Raw genomic sequence first — 19,061 nt, forward strand, 5'->3', positions numbered from 1 at the left:
TGCCTAAGTGTGAGGTTTCCCTCTTCTTCAGGGATCTGAATTTCCTTTCAAACTGTTAGACAAGACTGATCATTCCATCATCATGGCTGGGGGATAAAACCCAAGATGCATGAATTTTACTTGTTTTGGAGAGTATATGATAACCTAATTAAAAACAGTTATATCTATATATTTACATATTAAGCACTTTGGAGATAGATAGCTGTAGAATCAGTTATCTTAGATGTAAGTGACCCATTGGCCATGGATAAAGAAAACAGTGGCTCCCGATAGAAGCCCTAAACAGAAGGGATAAATACATTGAATTTCAGGCATATACAAACACTCATGTGTGTGCACCCAAGTTTGTGAGAGAGGGAGCTGAATTTCAGCAGCCAGATGAGGTGATGCATGCTTCTAAGTACACTTAGAGTTGGAGGCAGGCCTCACAAGTTTGAGGCCAGCTTGGTCTGAATAGCAAGAACCTGTCTCAAAACAAAACTAAAAAGTCCCAATTTACTAGAGAGGGCAATTATTTTAGACACAATTTCCAGGTCATGTCTCAAAATAATTACTTACTTTCATTTTCTCCAGAAGTAAATCTCCAAATTTTCTTTATTATAAAATATTTAAAAAATTAGTGAAAGAGTTTATCTGTAATACTGTCTTCAACAAAACAAAAGCAACTTAAGGAGGAAAGGATTTTTTGTTTTGTTTTGGTTTTTGGTTGTGGTAATTTGAGTGTAATTGGCCCCCATAATCTCATAGGGAGTGGCACTATTAGGAGGTGTGGCCTTGTTGGAGTAGGTTTGGTCTTGTTGAAGGAAGTGTGTGACTGTGGAGGTGGGCTTTGAGGTCTTGTATATGCTCAAGATACCACCCAGTGTCTCAGATTGCTTCTTGTAGCTTCTGAGTCAAGATGTAAGGACTCTCTCTCAGTTCCAGTACCATGTCTGCCTGCAGACCACCATGTCTCATCCATGATGATAATGTAGTCCATTAACCTCTGAAACTGTAAGTGAGCCACCACGATTAAATGTTTTCCTTTGTAAGAGTTGCTGTGGTCAGCCGGGTAGTGGTGGTTCACGCCTTTAGTCCCAGCACTCAGGAGGCAGAGGTGGGTGGATCTCTGAGTTCGAGGCCAGCCTGGTCTACTGAGTTGCCATGGTCATGGTGTCTCTTCCCAGCAATAGAAACCCTAACTAAGACATTGGTTTTGGGGGTTTTGTTTGTTTGTTTGTTTTTTCGAGACAGGGTTTCTTCATGTAGTTTTGGTGCTTGTCCTGGCTCTCACTCTGTAGACCAGGCTAGCTTTGAACTCACAGAGATCCACCTGGCTCTGCCTCTCGAGTGCTGGGATTAAAGGCATGCATCACCTCGGCCCAGTGATTTTTGGTTTTTTGAGACAGGGTTTCTCTCTGTGTAGGTCTGGCTGTCTGAACTTGCTTTGCAGACAGGCTGTCCTCAAACTCCAAGATCCACCTACCCTCTGCCTCTCGAGTGCTGGGATTAAAGGCATGCGCCACCACCACCCTGCCAGGAAAGGATTTATTTCAGTTTACAACTCTCAGGTCATATTCCATCACAGAAGGAAATCAAGGCAGGAACCTGGAGGCCAGGACTGAAACTGAAGCTGTGGATAAGTGTTGCTTACTGGCTTGCTCCTCATGGCGTGCTCAGCCTGCTTTCTTATAGCATCCAGGACCACCTGCCTGGATCCATAGGTCAGTCTGGTGTGGACATTTTCTCAGTTGAGGGTTTCTCTTCCAAACTGACTCTAGCTGGTGTTAAGTTGACACATAACTAGCTCTCAGAGATACTATCCTCGTTGTTAGCATTTTGGGCAATTCCTTAACATTTCAAGCATTTGTAGTCCTATAATTTTGTATTGTACTGTTCTTACCGTGGAAAATGCTAGATGTGCACAGTACTAGACAGATTTACTTCCCAATGAATCACTGGCATGTGGCTGGCTCTCCTAGCGACTGCCCAAGGTTGACATAATTGCTGAGTTTGTGTTGGGTTTTAGGTTGCTTCTAAACCCCCCTCTCTGGATGTGTGGCATGGCAGCATGCACCTGTAGCCCCAGCTCCTCGGGACTCAGGGAAGTAGATGAGTCTGCTTCATGGTCAAAAGTCAGCCTGGGAGCACAGCACAATCCAAATTGATTGTTTTCTTAGGTCAGTTTCCTAGAAGTGGTTATAGTGAGACTGTTAGCCAGAACTCCTGGTACAAGGCAGCAGACACACGTTTTTGGCCAGTATTGCTGGGGACTTCTAGTCTCATCCTTGGTTAGTATCAGATGTATCTGGTGCTTGTGTTTTGTTTTGCTTTTAAAGAAAGGGTCTCTATACATAGCCCAGGCTGGCCTCAGCTCTGACCTCTCCCAGGTGCTTGGATTACAGATGAGTGCCACCAGACCTGATTTAGCTCAGTTTATACCCCTAGGCCCTGTCTCTTCATCTATGATCCTCTTTACTTTCCTCTGACAGACTCATGCCACCTGCTGGTCAAGATGGGTATTGACAGCTTTTTTTTGTAGTTACTAGAAATGTTTTTGAGAAAGATGATGGATGTTGGTGGTTTCTTTGTCTCTCCTTGAACTAACCAATTTCTATGGTCAGGAAGATACAGGACTGTGATTGACTAGACTCTGTTTTGTGCCACATCTGGGGATTACCTTGGCATATGGAAAGAAAGTTGTTAGAGGAATTCACCTTCAACAGTCAGGAGAGGGATATTTTAAAATTATTTTAAGGGACTGAAGAGATGGCTTGGCGGTTAAGAGCATGGACTGCTTTCCCAGATGATCCAAGTTCAATTCCCAGAACATCAGGTGTTTCTCAACCACCTGTACATCCAGCTCCAGAGCTCCAACATCCCAGCCTCTGCAGGCACCTGCACTTACGTGTACACATATAATAGAAGAATAATTTTAAAAAGTTGGTTGTTGCCGGGGCGGTGGTGGCGCACGCCTTTAATCCCAGCACTTGGGAGGCAGAGGCAGGTGGATCCCTGTGAGTTCGAGGCCAGCCTGGTCTACAAAGCGAGTTCCAGGAAAGGTGCAAAGCTACACAGAGAAACCCTGTCTCGAAAAACCAAAAAAAAAAAAAAAAAGTTTGTTGTTATTGATGTGCTTTCTGTTTTGAGACAAGTCTCTATATAGCCTTGGCTGTCCTGGAACTTGCTATGTAGATCAGGCCAGCCTTGAACCCACAGAGATCCACTTGTCTCTGCCTTTCAAGAGCTGGGATTAATGGTGTATACCACTATGCCCAACCAAAGTTAAAACTATTTTAATTACTTAAATTTATTTTTGTGGTGCTCAGATCAAACTCAGGACCTTACACATGTTAGGCAAGTATGCTGGCTACTCCTGGGCTGCTACTACTCCTGGGCTGCTCCTACTCCTAGGCTACTCCTACTTCTGGGCTACTCCTACTCCTGGGCTACTCCTACTCTTGTGCTACTCCTACTCTTGTTCTACTCCTTCTCCTGGGCTACTCCTACTCCTGGGCTACTCCTACTCTTGTGCTACTCCTACTCTTGTGCTACTCCTACTCCTGGGCTACTCCTACTCCTGGGCTACTCCTACTCTTGTTCTACTCCTACTCTTGTTCTACTCCTACTCCTGGGCTACTCCTACTCTTGTGCTACTCCTACTCCTGGGCTACTCCTACTCTTGTTCTACTCCTACTCCTGGGCTACTCCTACTCCTGGGCTACTCCTACTCTTGTGCTACTCCTACTCCTGGGCTACTCCTACTCCTGGGCTACTCCTACTCCTGGGCTACTCCTACTCTTGTGCTACTCCTACTCCTGGGCTACTCCTACTCTTGTGCTACTCCTACTCCTGGGCTACTCCTACTCCTGGGCTACTCCTACTCCTGGGCTACTCCTACTCTTGTTCTACTCCTACTCTTGTGCTACTCCTACTCTTGTTCTACTCCTACTCCTGGGCTACTCCTACTCTTGTGCTACTCCTACTCCTGGGCTACTCCTACTCTTGTGCTACTCCTACTCCTGGGCTACTCCTACTCCTGGGCTACTCCTACTCTTGTTCTACTCCTACTCCTGGGCTACTCCTACGCCTGGGATACTCCTACTCCTGAGCTACTCCTACTCTTGTGCTACTCCTATTCGTGGGCTACTCCCCTCCCAGGTGGTTTATCATTTTTTGGTAGTTATTGTTAAGTAACTTCTAAATGTTAATTCTTACTTTAATGATGTTTCTTATTTTTCTGTTTTCACCAATATTGGTTATTGTTTTCTAAACATCATTGTCAATTTAATATGTTAAAAATAGTACTTTGCCAGGGTGTGTAGTACTAACCTATAGTTGAGTCAGAAGGCCAGTCTTGGCTACATAGACTTTTTTTTTCTAAGAATCTATTATTTATTTATTTATTTGGTTTTTAAAGACAGGGTTTCTTTGTGTAACAGCCCTGGAACTCACTCTGTAGATCATACTGGACTTGAATTCACAGGGTTCTATTATGAGTTCTGCCTCTGCCTCTGCCTCCTGAATGCTGGGATCAAAGTTGTGTGCCACCACCACCCAGATGAGACCAGTTTTTTTCAAAAAGTACTTTTATTTATTTATTTTTTTATTTATTTATTTTTTTATTTTATTTTTTTTTTTTTGGTTTTTCGAGACAGGGTTTCTCTGTGTAGCTTTGCGCCTTTTCCTGGAATTCACTTGGTAGCCCAGGCTGGCCTCGAACTCACAGAGATCCGCCTGGCTCTGCCTCCCGAGTGCTGGGATTAAAGGCGTGCGCCACCACCGCCCGGCTTATTTATTTTTATTTAATGTGCATTGGTGTTTACCTGCATATATGTCTGTGTGAGGTCATCAGAGCCTCTGAAACTGGAGTTATAGAAGGCTGTGAGCCGCCATGTGGATGCTGAGAATTGAACCTGGGTCCCCTGGAAGAGCAGCCAGTGCTCTTAACCACTGAGCCACCTCTGCTGATCCATTTTTCCAGCCCCAATTCTTAATTTTTGTTGTTATTGTTGTTTTGTTTTGTATTTTGTTTTTCCTTTTTCAAGACAGGGTTTCTCTGTGTAGCCCTGGCTGTCATGGAACTTGCTTTGTAGACCAGGCTGGCCTCGTCTCATTGGGATCCGCCTGCCTCTGCCTCCTGAGTGCTGGGATTAAAGACTTACACCACCATCTCCCTGCTCAATTCTTACATTTTTAACTTTATAGATAATGATACCTCAGCTGTTTTTGCCCACTGGTGTTTTACCTGTTCTGATTTTTTCTTTGGGAGCAACTCCAATGATAGTCTTCTGTCAAAGGTGTAAATACGTTGGCCAGTGGTAGAAGCATTTGCCCAGCGTATGCAAAGTCCTAGAAGGATAAAGATAAACACCACCAAAGGATAAAGTCAAAGGTGTAACATCTTTATGTCTTTTTTTTTTTTGGTTTTTCGAGACAGGGTTTCTCTGTGTAGCTTTGCGCCTTTCCTGGAACTCACTTGGTAGCCCAGGCTGGCCTCGAACTCACAGAGATCCGCCTGGCTCTGCCTCCCAAGTGCTGGGATTAAAGGCGTGCGCCACCACCGCCCGGCATAACATCTTTATGTCTTTTAAAGAATTTTACCAACTTGAATTTCTATCTACACTGTATGAATGGGGCTGAAAAGATGGCTCAGCAGTTAAGAGCAGTTGCTGCTTTGCCGAGGATCTAGGTTTGTTTCCCAGTGCCCATACTGTGTTGCTTACACCTGCCTGTAACTCCCGCGCCAGGGGATCTGATGCCTTCTTCTGGCCTCTGTGAGCACCTCCTATATAGACACACATATAGGCACACTGGCATGTAGACACACATACACATAATTAAAAATAAATCTTTGAGGGACTTGGGAATGTAGCTCAGTGGTAGAATGCCTGTCTACCATGCAGGAGGCTTGGGTCAATCCCCAATATCACAGAAAATAAAACTCATGAGATGGGTTGAATGTATAGGGTCAGAAGGACAGAGAGAAAAATTAAAGCCATATATGGCTAACATAGCAATGAATTTATGGGGACGTGATTTGTTAAAGCAATGGACTACCCAGATTAACATTCTTCCAATCTCAGAAACAAACTATAAACTAACATATGTTTTTGCGAAAAATATTGAAAGGTATTGTAAAGAACAGTCACCAACCATTCAGGGTATACATAGCAGGGCACAACAGCTGCTGAGCTCCCAAAGGCACCAACAGCCTTACCTTTAAAATGGTCAACTGACAAACTTGTCTGGGTAGAACAATGGCCTTTGACATCATAAAATTACAGACATTAGAACAGCTGATACAGGAGCAGCTAAATGCTCAACATATTGAAGAATCAACCAGTCCTTGGAATTCTCCCATTTTTGTTATTAAAAAGAAATCTGGAAAATGGAGAATGGTAACAGATCTAAGAGCTGTTAATAAGGTGATTCAGCCAATGGGCTCTTTACAGCCTGGAATTCCCTTACCTAAAGGATGGTCTATTATAGTGATTGATTTAAAAGACTGTTTTTTTATTTTCACTTTTTTACTTTTGGAAGAATAAGATAGAGAAAAATTTTCCTTCATGGTGCCTACTTATAATAATTCTCAGTCCATTAAAAGATATTAATGGAAATTTCTCCCACAAGGGATGCTAAACAGCCCCACATTTGGGCTCCAGATGAAGTGTTAATCTAATTAATCTTTATCAATAAAAAACCAGAAGTCAAATAACAGGGTAAGAACCTGGAAGATCAGAGAAAAGGGAGCAGCTGCCAGTTGCTTCCTGCATCTTCCGTTCCTCTGTTCCCCCCACTTTGCTACTTCCTGTCTCTCTGTCTACAGTCTTCCAAACCTCTATGGTTAATTTAGGTCAGCTAGTGGCCTCTCACTCCAAACAAACTTTATTTGTCAGAACACAATCAAAATATCATATAACATTCAGCACTGTATTTATGTGGTTGCTTTTGTTTTATTATATATTTATAACACTATAGTGTTTCATTTACTTTTTTTTCTATTTTTTGGTGCTAGGAGTTGAATCCCCAGCCTAGTGCATACTATGTACATGTTCTACCGTTGAGCTGTACCCCAGCCAAGCAGTTATTCAGTCATTTATTAGGGCTAGAGAGACAGCTCAGTGATTAGAACACTGGCTGTTCTTCCAGAAGACCAGAGTTTGATTCCTAGCATCCACATGGCAGCACACAGCTGTCTCTAACTCCAGTTCCAGGAGATCCAGCACCCTCTTTTGTTCTTTTGGGGCACTAGGCACACACATGGTGTACAGATATGTGCAGGCAAAACACCCATACACATAAAGTAAAATAATTTAAACAATGTTGGTTGACTGCTTAGATTAAATTGTTTTAGTTTGTAGTTATTAATCTATATAATATTTTCATTGAAAATTTAAATTTTCCCCTATATTCTCCAGCTCCTATCTTTTCCTATCCATGCATTCAGAGTATAAATGTTTATTTCTTTCTTGTGCCCAGGTCTGGTCCATCGAACTCACATGTCATCCTGTCGAGTGGACAAGCCTTCTGAAATAGTAGATGTTGGAGACAAAGTGTGGGTGAAGCTTATTGGCCGAGAGGTAAAGTTTCCTGTAACTTCATGTGGTTTAAAAGGGTAATAAAAAGCTAAGGTTTGATTGGAATTCTATGACATCGAGTGTGTAAATGTTCATGGTGGCTGACATTCTTATTTTTAAATCTTGTCCCAGTCATCTGTCTTGAGTTTGAATCTTCTGGTTGTCTGTCCTGCAGATTTAGGAGAAATAACCTGAGGTATAGAAGAAGTGTGGTAGGGGTGGGTGTTCGTAAAAGTCTCCTCCTGAGGTTCAGAAGGAGAAGAACCAAAGGAGGGGTTTCATCTCCCCTGTAGCTGCAGAGAGTGTTTGTCGGGTGCACTCCGGCTTGAGGCAGGATGGAAAGGACACAGCTCCCAGTCGTTTTTCCTAGCATGTGGCACCGTCTAGTGGAATGGGCAGTGCAGGCATGGGAATGCATGCTCTCTGCTCTACCAGGGAATGGCAGGCAGAAAGCCCTGGAGTTAGCAAAAAGCTGAAAACCCGTGTGAGTGCTTTCAATATGTTAGCTTTTGTAGCTACAGGACTGAACCAGAGCTGAGTATGGTGGCATACCCTTGTAATTTTAGCATTCGAGCGGCTGAGGCAGGGGTGTGTGTGTGTATCTGCTGTCTGTCTGCCTATTCCCACATGCAGGCCACAGTCTATGTGGAGATCAGAGAACAGTTTGCTGGAGTCATGCCCCCCCACCCCCACCCCATGTGGATCCTGAGAATTAGACTCATACCATTAGGCTTGGCAGCAGTTACCTTTAACCCAATGAGCCATCTCACTGGCCCCTGGCCTGTTTCACTTCCAAGATAGGGATGAATGAAGGTCGTTTCCTATATCTCTTCTTCCATTAAGTGTGCCCTTTCTACCTCTTTGTACTGCCAGTGTTCTTAACTTAGTACTTAGTCTATTTGATGTTTGTAGTGATGGTTACAAGCTTGACTCTGAAGTATTACAAATCGGTAGGTAGTCAGGTACTTAAGGGGTTTGGAGGCTTGGCAACATAGCTTGGTTGGTAAATGTTTACCATGTAGACATGAAGACCTGAGTTCAGTTGCACTAGCACCCAAGCTAGGTGTGTGGTGGTGCACTCCTATAATCCCAGTGCTGAGGAGGTGCAGATAGGAGGATCCTGGAGACTTGCTGGTCAGCCAGCCTGGCTGAATGGGTGAGCTCTGGTTCTCAAAAAAGAAAACAAGGTAGAGGTTCCAGAGGGATGCCCCTCAGGTTGATCTTTGGCCTCTGTACACAACATGCACCCACATGAACACCCCGACACACACACACACACACACACACACACACACAAGGGTTTTGGTGACTCTTCTTTTGTCTTTTTCAGATGAAAAATGATAGAATAAAAGTGTCCCTCTCCATGAAAGTTGTCAACCAAGGAACTGGGAAAGACCTCGATCCCAACAACGTTATCATTGAGTAGGTAAAGGGTTCGGAAGAGCTGAAATCTCACAAGTACAGCTTGCGTAAATTAGAAGAGATTGGGCCTGCTACCCTTTGTAGGCTGTGATATTAATGAGGACTGCAGCACTGATGACCTCGGGCTTTTCTAGGTGTGAAGTGCGCTTCTTGTCTGTTTTGAGGCAGGGTCTCACTGTGCAGCCTGGGTGGCCTGAAGCTCAGTGCACATATTTATTCCACACAGCCTGCTGTGTGGCGATGGAATGATCACACACCGTTCTAGCGCTGGAGCGTCTCGGCAGTAGTTTGTCCCCTTCCCCTCCTTCTTTCTTTCTGCTCTCCTTCAGTCCAGAGCACTTGCCTCGCCTCTGTGATGTCTGCATTGGCTCTGAAGAAAGGTAGAGACTGTGGGGACTCCTTCCTGTCTTGGAACACAGCACCCTCCTTCCTCATCTGAGAGCCCTCCATTTCCCTTCAGCATGGAAGGTTTTCTCTTGATCTAAGTGATGTCTGATACAGGATACAGGAAACAGGCTATCTGACTCAGATCCTTTATTGAGTTTCTTTCTGTAAAAAATTTACATTCATTTATTTATTGGGGGGCATGTGTGGGGTCAGGAGAACTTGTGGGAGCAGTTCTCTCCCTCTACCATTCAGGCCTGGCGTTGGGGGTAAAACTCAGGGCCTCAGGCTTCTATGGCAAGTGCTTTTGTTTTGTTTTGTTTGAGGGGAAAAGGTGTTTGTTTTTTGAGACGGGTCTCTATGAACCCTTGCTAGCCTGCTACTTGTTATGTAGACCAGGCTGGCCTTGAACTTAGGGAGATCCACCGCCTCTCAAGTGCTGAGTTAAAGGCGTGCACCACCATGCCTGGCTGAAATACTTTTTCCTGGTAGGCCCTCTGTTGTGTGAGAGACTTTTCTGGGGAGATGCCACGCACCAATGCAATGCCACCCAGGAAGGGAGTCCACAGCAGACCAGAGTAATGCCTGCGTCTGAGTCTGACTGAACCAGCAAGTTTTTCTGGGATCACAAACAGGAGTGTGGGTGAGGACTCCCCTCTAGGGACAGGGGTGGCTTCAAAGCAGCCACGGTGCTGCAAAGCCCACCCCAGCCCTGGTGACAGCGCAACTGAAATGTAACCCTGGTGCTCTCAGCTTCCTGGGTCTGCGGATTTCCTCCCCAGCTCTGCTAGCCAGAACCTCCTCTTCAGCAGCTGTTCGCTGTCTCTGTAAAGCTGGGGAGGGGTCTTTGAGAATCTTGTACCTTTCAGCTTTCCCAGACATCTGAACAGAAGGATATTACCTCTGAGTCTCATGAGCCTCCTACCCCACCCCAAGAGGGAATGTTTCAATTCCAGGGAAACTGCTCTTAATTACCCTCTTCCCTTATTGATTTGTTGTTGAGATAGGGTCTCTCAACATAAGCCATAGCTGTTCTGGAACTCACTGTGTACACCAGGGTAGACTTCTAACTCTCAGAGATTCTCCTGCCTCTGCCTCCCAGGTGCTGGTATTGAAGACTGTGCCACCACTCCTGCCTCCTCATTGAATTTCTGTCCCAAGGTTGCATAATCTTTGAGACCCCTTGCGTGGTGGAGGTGGTGGTGGTGGTGGTTATAATGGCTCATTAGGTAAAGGCACTTGCTGTGTAAACCTGCCAGTCTGAGTTCAGTCCTTGAAACCTGTGTAAAGATCGAAGGAGAGACCCAACTCCATAAAGTTGTACACACACACACACACACACACACACACACACACACACACACACACACACACAATCCCTTGAGGGGATTATTAACTATTTCCAGTGTTTCAGGCAAGTCAACTAAATCATACATTTATCTTCAGGTTAACCATGCTATTATTCATTGATTTTTGATGTTAAACATCATGCTCTTTCTCTCTGGCAACAACAACATTGATTAATAAATAAACTAGATGTGGTGGCACATTCCTATAATCCCAGTGTATTTGGGAGACTAAGGCAGGAGGATATGAAGTTAAAGGCTAGCCTGAGCTACATAGTGAGCTTGAGGCCTTTCTGGGCTGCATATTGAGAACCTGGCTTGGGAACATACCCACAAAGAGTAATGAATATAATTTGAATGAGATCTTTTTTGCAGAAAAAAAAAATTTGAAGCTCTTATGTTTATAGTTCTGAGAAAATTTGCTTCAGCTACAAAGGCATTTATCTGACAAGAAGGGAGGTAGTGTTTATTGAGAAGATACTGTGTAGCAGACACAGGGCAGGTATACTTCAGTGCCTCTGATTCTTACACTAACCTGTGAGTTAAGCATGGTCTCCTGTTTCCTTTCGTATTTTTAGATTGTAGCTGGAGATGAGTAACTGTGATTATGTAGCAGATTTATGGGCCAGATGCTTTGGTGTAGGACCCAGAGTTAAAGCACATACCCTGCTAACCACAGTGTCTCTAGCCACTGTGAGACTAAGCCTTTCATATTTCTGTAGTTTAGCTCTAAATATTGATGTATTTGTAGGAGGTCTGCTTATTCGTAAAAACACTTGTCAGTTATAGTGGTAATCTCCTATAACTCAACTCAGAAATGCTAAAGTTTGGCATTTACTGATTGCAGTATAATACCTTTTGTCAAAGAATCCTGTGCTTTTCAGACTGGTTAAAAAGCTGTGAATTCGCCGGGCGGTAGTGGCGCATGCCTTTAATCCCAGCACTTGGGAGGCAGAGCCAGATGGATCTTTGTGAGTTCGAGGCCAGCCTGGTCTACAGAGCGAGATCCAGGAAAGGCGCGAGAAACCCTGTCTTGAAAAACCAAAAAAAAAAAAAAAAAAAAAAAGCTGTTAATTCCTGGGGATTGGAGAGATGGCTTAGCAGTTAAGAGCCCGTAAATGTCTTCAGCCAGCCCAGGCCTTGAGGACCCAGACTGGCCTGTGGGTAGCTTCCACCCACCTGAGCCAAGTGACATCAGGCAGATCTATTACAGATTCTTTTTTTCCTTTGGTTTTTTGAGACACAGTTTCTCTGTGTAACCACCCTGCCTGTCCTGGAACTCACTCCGTAGACCAGGCTGGTCTCGAACTCACAGAGATCTGCCAGCCTCTGCCTCCTGAGTGCTGGGATCAAAGGCCTGTCACAGATTCTTAATCTTGATAAACTCAGCTTTTTTTTTTCTTTCTATAAAACAGAAATAATGAGACATATCTCAGAAATAACAGAATAAGGGCTGTCGAGATGGCCCAGTGGGTAAAGGACTACTGAGACCCAGCTGGGGAAGGAAGAACTGTCTCCTGCAAATTGCCCTCTGCCCTCTACACATGCACTGTGTGCTCACACAGTAAATGTAATAAAAAATGACCGAATCATTGAAGAAAGGTCTTATTAGCAGGTAGCCATTTAATGGCAAGTCTATCATAAACACTTAGTGTAGATAGCTACTTATGGTCATTATTTTAAGTGCCTCTTTGCTTTTCCCAGGACTGAGACTGACACACTTTTTCTGTTGAAAGAATGTGTATGGCTCATGAGCACAGGTGCCTGCCTTACCCTCCTTGCCTCCTGTAGTGCCCAATGTCTAGGGTTCTTTCTTTCTTTCTTATTTTTATTTTTTGGTTTTTCAAGACAAGATTTCTTTGTGTAGCCCTGACTATCCTGGAACTCTGTAGACCAGGCTGGCCTTGAACTCAGAGATCTGCCTGTCTCTGGGATTGAAGGCTGGTACTGCCACTTCCCAGCTAGTGTTCTTTTCTTGAGAGCATTCATTTACTCTCTGTTCAACATTACAAGGCAGCTTGAGGAGGAGGAGTTTCTTGCAGGTCCTCTGTTCAGGGAGAAGGTGACATTTGAGCTACATCTTAAGGAGTGGATATGGTATTTTCAGGAAGCAGGAGAAGGAATGGTGTTTCGGGAAGTGAAAGGACTTTAGGAAAGGCACAGGCAGAAAAGGCACAGCCCATCAGGGGCTCCTGTGCGTGGAAGACGTGACCAATCAAGTCTGTCTCCCCCGCCCCCGCTAGCAGTCTTCTGACCATGCCAGGATTTTGTTGTGGTGCTGGGGATTGGACCTCAGGCTTTGTACATCCTAGGCACATGCTCTTTGTTCATTTGCTCCCATTGGTACGAATACTGGCACATAGCACTTACTAGCTTTGTTAACTTGGGTGGACTGGATGAAAAAACACAGAAGCATGGAGACCAATGAGAATGAGCAACTCTTTCACATGGGTCATGACCCACTGGTTGAGAACCATTGCTCTATGTGAACTACATGAAGCCTGGCCAACACAGTGGCAGTGGGGGGCAGAAAGTGAGAGCTGAATGTGAGACACTTGTTATGTGGGAGGTCTGGTCAGGCATGTGGTATGTTAGAATCCCAGAGCATTGGGATTGATTATAACGATATGTCTAAGCTTTGGCTCAGGGCCACTTAAAACTCTGCTCTTTGGCCGGGCAGTGGTGGTGCACAGCTTTAATCCCAGCACTCGGGAGGCAGAGCCAGGTGGATCTCTGTGAGTTCAAGGCCAGCCTGGTCTAAAGAGCGAGATCCAGGACAGGCACCAAAAATTACACAGAGAAACTCTGTCTCCAAAAAAAAAAAAAGAAAAGAAAGAAAGAAAAGAAAAAAAGTCTGTTCTTCAAATTAGCACACCTGAAAACCTGTAAGGAAGAGACTTGCTCTATGTTTCCAGATGCCTGTCTTGGCTTTTATTCTTCAGGCTTTGTTTTGAAAGGGCCCATTTCTATAACCCATACCAGATAATTGACTATGCATTTAAATTCTTCTAGGGCAAAGGCCAGACATTTGTACAAACATTTTCAGAACTTAAATTATATGCTTGTCTACGCTGTCTACCTAGGATAGCATGGGGCTATTGAAATGTAAATTAATGAAAATTAAGTAAAATTTAAGAACTAGGTCTGGTTGTGCAGACCTGTAACCCTAGCTAGACCAGGCAGCTTAGTGAGACTCCTGTTTCAAAACAAAAAGTAAAAATGGGTCTGGGGATGAAGCTTGCAGTCCAATGCTTGCCTAACATGGAGGAAGCCCTAGGTTCAGTTCTCAGTATCTCAAAAAGTAGAAATAAGTAAATGAAATTTAATATCTTTTTTGTTTTATTTTCATTTTTATTTTATCTGTATAGGTGTTTTGCCTGCATGTATGTGTGTGTGCCACTTGTGTCTGGTGTCCTCAGAGTCCAGGAGAGGGTACCGGATCTCCTGGAATTGATGTTACAGATGGTTGTAAGTCAGTATTTTGGTGCCAGGAGTCAAACCCCAGTCCTTTGGAAGAACAGAAAGTGCTCTAGCTCAGTTTAATATCTTAATTCGTTAGTCACACTAGCCACATTTTAAGTGTTTAATAACCACATGTTTCTCTGGACATAGTGACACATGCCTTCAGTTCCAGCAGAGGCAGGTGGATCTCTGTAAGTTCAAGGCTAGCTTGTCTTTGACAACAGCAAAATAATAACGTATACCAATGAGAATAAATGATTCCTAACTATAGACAACAATGTGGATACGTTTCACAAATGGTAGAACTATACAGAAAGTATCCATTTTGTGCCTGTGTGCGCGCGCGCGCGCACGCACATAGGTAATAATTCTTTTGGTACTGAAAGTTGCAACCAGGACTTTTGTATGCTAGGCATATGTTCTTAAAACCACGTTAACATCTTAGGTGCTATTATTTTGAGACAAAGCCTTGCTAAATTGCTCAGGCTGGTCTTGAACTTGTGAAACTCCTCTTCAGCCTCTCCAGTCCTGGTATTACAGGTGTGTACCATCATTGCCAGCTACTGTAAAGAGAAAAGTGGTTTTGTGTTCAGAGAAAGAATGGCGGTTACTCTGGGAGTAGGCTTGAGGACTAGCGGTGAGCAGGAGATGACTGGTTTTTTGTTTTTTGTTTTGCGAGATGGTTTCTCTATGTAATAGCCCTGGCTGTCCTGTAACTCACTCTATAGACCAGGCTGGCCTCAAACTCAAGAGATCTGCCTGTCTCTGGCTCCTGAGTGCTAGGATTAAAGGCGTGGGCCACCACCGCTGGGCTGAGATGTGTGTTTTAAGATATCAACCCCAGTGCTGGTTATATGGGGGAAGTTCAGACTGTGAAAACTAAGTGAGTATATACTTGTTATAAGTGCCTTCCACGTGTGTCTTTTATAGCTTATTAAAAGTGTCAGGAATAGCCAGGTGGTGGTGGTGCACGCCTTTAATCCCAGCACTCTGGAGGCAGAGGCAGGCGGATCTCTGTGAGTTTGAGGCCAGCCTGGTCTACAGAGCGAGATCCAGGACAGGCACCAAAACTACACAGAGAAACCCTGTCTCGAAAAACCAAAAAAGAAAAAAAGAAAAGAAAAGTGTCAGGAATAGAAACAACAATCACCTGTAGCCTAGGCGCTCAGGAAAGAAGACTTGAAGAGGGGAACTTTGGAATGTTTGGGTAGCGCATTGTGGAGGTGGAGTAAGAGAGGCAGGGCATTTTAGAGTGGGGTCTGCCTAAGGAAAGGCACTCAACCACTGAGAAGAGCAGAATTGACTCGTTGGCCAGGGCCTAAGTAAAATAAAGTGGAAGCTGGAGAAGTAGGTTTGAGACAAACTGAAAGCCCCAATACCAAGGTCTTGTAAGGAACTCAGACTTGCTTTTTAGAAAGCCTGTAAAGGTGCCACCACTGCCTGGCAATTATACTTTCAAATATCTTTCCTGTATATTACTGAGAGAAGACCTAGTCTCATTCATAATTGTTCATTCAAAGCCCCATTCTGTGTCAGACAGTAGTGGTGCATGCCCTTAACTGCAGCACTCAGGAGGCAGAGGCAGGTAGGCACATCTGAGTACAAGGCCAGCCTGGTCTACAGAGCAAGTTGTAGGACTGCCAGGGCTACAGAGAAACCCTGTCTCAAAAAACCAAAACAAAGCCGGGCGGTGGTGGCGCACGCCTTTAATCCCAGCACTCGGGAGGCAGAGCCAGGCGGATCTCTGTGAGTTCGAGGCCGGCCTGGGCTACCAAGTGAGTTCCAGGAAAAGGCGCAAAGCTACACAGAGAAACCCTGTCTCGAAAAAAACCAAAAAAAAAAAAACCAAAACAAAACAAAAACAAAGCTTATTCTAAATGAGAAAAAAAAAAAAAGAGCTATTTCACTGTCTCATTCTGCCCAATGCTTTTCTTCTCTTTCCCTCTTCCTTGCCAAAAACCAAACAGAAAACCAACAAGCAGCGTTATGTTGTAATATATCTGGCCACTTCTGAAAAGCGCCAGTGGTCGGGATCTCTTTCATTACAGGCAAGAAGAGAGGCGGAGGCGCTCCTTCCAGGATTACACTGGGCAGAAGATCACCCTCGAGGCTGTCCTGAACACCATCTGCAAGAAGTGTGGCTGCAAAGGTACGGGAAGTCTGCCGTTTCTGTCTCCTCCCCGGCTGAAGGAGACCATGGTAGTGTAGCTCAGTGTGGTTTTCAGTTGGCCGCTGCCGGCACTCCCTCACACCGTCCTCCGCCACACTGATCTCTGAGCACAATTACTCCTCTGTAGAAATTAAGTGACTTGAAGATACATTCCCTAAAGATCCAAATGAGATCTTTTCTTCTTCTTCATCTTTATCTCTTTAAGTTCAGAATTCTGAATACAGGGTCCTTTTTTGTCATAAAGATAGAGGATTGTCACTTCCTTTTGGCTCTATTTCCTCAGATTTCTTCTAGTCTTACTCAAATATTAAAAGCTTTTCAGCCTGACTTCCCTTATTAGAGTTATAATGAGAGAGATTGCCATCTTCTTATTTTCAGAGTGACCTCAATTTGTCACCTCTTCTCCCTAGCTTTCCATCCATCATGCTTTGCTCATTTTTCTGCAGTGACTGGTCGCAGATTTGTGTCCTGGTTGAATTTGTGGGGCTCTTTGTCTATCTATCTATCTATCTATCTATCTATCTATCTATTTTATGTGCATTGGTGTTTTGCGAGCATGTATGTCTGTGTGAAGGTGTCAGATCCTGTAACTGGAGTTACAGAGAGTTGTGAGATGCCATGTGGGAGCTGGAAATTGGACCCGGGTCCTCTGGAAGAGCAGCCAGTGCTCTTAACTGCTGAGCCATCTCTCCAGCCCCAGATTTGTGGGTTTTTTAAGCCCTATTTTTTTTTTAAAATATAGAGAAGGATAATGTAACAGTGAGAGAAGCAATAGCCCTTGAGGAAATTGTGGTAGTATTTGGATATTTGGTATTTGGATTATTTCCAGATATTTGGAAAACTGTGCTGTATCCCTCTTTCCAGGCCCCATCTAACTTCTAGGCTCAAAATACAAACACATTTACTCATACCTCTGTAGTTACTCCTCACACTTCTTTCCTACTCTTTTTTTTTTTTTTTTTTTTTTGGTTTCTCGAGACAGGGTTTCTCTGTGTAGCTTTGCACCTTTCCTGAAACTCACTTGGTAGTCCAGGCTGGCCTCGAACTCACAGAGATCTGCCTGACTCTGCCTCCCAAGTGCTAGGATTAAAGGCGTGCGCCACCACCGCCCGGCTCTTTCCTACTCTTGAGATGAAGTGTCCTAGAAACTTCCTGTAGCTCTAGCTTCAGGGGATCAGACGCCCTCTTCTGGTCTCCTTGGGCACCTGCACTCATGTGTATATACTCACACACAGATTCGCATGTATATGCAAAATTTAAAAACAAAAACAAGCCGGGCGGTGGTGGCGTACGCCTTTAATCCCAGCACTCGGGAGGCAGAGCCAGGCGGATCTCTGTGAGTTCGAGGCTAGCCTGGTCTCCAAAGCGAGTTCCAGGAGAGGCGCAAAGCTACACAGAGAAACCCTGTCTCGAAAAACCAAAAAAAAAAAAAAAAAAAAAAAACACAAAAACAAACAACCAACTCATCTTCAAAACAACAAAAGGGACCCTCAGTACCACCACAGGCTCAGTGTGGAGCCCCCTTACTTGTCTCTACATGATGCCCCACAGAGCAGAGAGGAATGGCAAGAAGTAGAATTTTACCCAGCCAGCAAAGGTCAGGTTGAAGGTGTTTGACTTTGGTGTATCAAAAGCAGCACAAAAGGGGGAGACAGCCAACCTGAGCTGAGTGTTTGCTGCTGAGTGACCCTGAGCTACTTAACTCTAGGCCTTCGTATCTGATACAAATGCAGGGTGTTGGATTTCACGATCTCTAAGGCCCTTGCCAGACCTGACAGTCTGAATTCTCAGTCACCCTGGGTGTCTGTGCCTGTCTCTGTGTGTGCTGGCTTGGATGTGAATGCCCACTTCCTGCCAGCTATCTTCCTTTAGGGCTTGGCCTGCAGTTCAGTTCCCTCTGTTAAGCATTCTGCTCTCTGGAGCAGCCTTGCATTGTCAGGAGTAAGTTCCAAAATAGATCTTTAAAAATTAATAAGCCCATTGCTAAGGGAGGGCAGCACAAGCCTGCTTGCTTGTGTCTTCTGCCTTTTCCAAAGCAGCACCAGTGTCTCCCGCAGCTCTAACACCAGCTGCTCGCCTGGCTCGGACTGAGTGAGCATTGCCACCTTGAGGTGGCAGAAACGCCACTCAGATAAACTCAGTAGTATCTTTGAAGCAGTGGGCCGTGTCAGGAGCCTCTGGAAGGCATCCACCTGCAGAGGAGGGCAACTCCTTCCCTCTCCAGCCTTTGTTTCTTTTCCACAGGCCACTTTGCAAAAGACTGTTTCATGCAGCCAGGTGGAACCAAGTATTCTCTGATCCCTGAGGAGGAAGAGGAAAAAGAAGAGGCAAAGGAAGAAGGAATTGAGAAGCCTGATCCCACAAAGAATTCTTCCAGAAAAAGAAAAAAGGTAAGAGCTGGCTTACTTTTATTTATCACATTTTTTGTAGGTATTAAAATATAAATGCTTTGTGTAAGCATTTTTGAAATAGTGAAAAATGAAAAAAGCAAGCTCTCATAATCTTTGCAGAGAGAGTTGTATAGACAGTCTTGGCATACTCTAATCTTTTTCCTAGCTAACAATATAAATAGATGCATATACATATAATATAAAATTATGATCATTGTAAGTGTAGTTTACTCCCTACTTTTTTTTTCATTTTTCTTATTTTTAAGTATCCTTAAATGTTCTTAAAACACTTGATGTTAAAAGCCACATAATGGGCAGATCTCTGAGT

General features: G+C 44.3%; 1 protein-coding gene across 7 annotated transcripts in view; it reads left to right on the plus strand.

Annotated features, from left to right (window-relative positions):
• Positions 1–19,061, plus strand: part of Zcchc17 (zinc finger CCHC-type containing 17) — a 52,387-nt gene that overhangs the window by 22,177 nt on the left and 11,149 nt on the right. For 4 of the 7 annotated variants that reach the window (XM_052716069.1, XM_052716073.1, XM_052716070.1 and 1 more), the window contains 4 exons: positions 7,462–7,562; positions 8,890–8,981; positions 16,222–16,322; positions 18,588–18,733. In XM_052716069.1, the coding sequence (XP_052572029.1) occupies positions 7,462–7,562; positions 8,890–8,981; positions 16,222–16,322; positions 18,588–18,733 (440 nt within the window). Of the gene's footprint in view, positions 1–7,461; positions 7,563–8,889; positions 8,982–16,221; positions 16,323–18,567; positions 18,738–19,061 lie in introns of those variants that run through there. The other 3 variants (XR_008213657.1, XM_052716075.1, XM_052716071.1) reach the window with 3 other exon arrangements.

Source organism: Peromyscus californicus, unplaced genomic scaffold (assembly GCF_007827085.1).
Source record: "Peromyscus californicus insignis strain IS unplaced genomic scaffold, ASM782708v3 Scaffold_5__1_contigs__length_169319896, whole genome shotgun sequence".
Classification (NCBI taxonomy): Eukaryota; Metazoa; Chordata; class Mammalia; order Rodentia; family Cricetidae; genus Peromyscus; species Peromyscus californicus.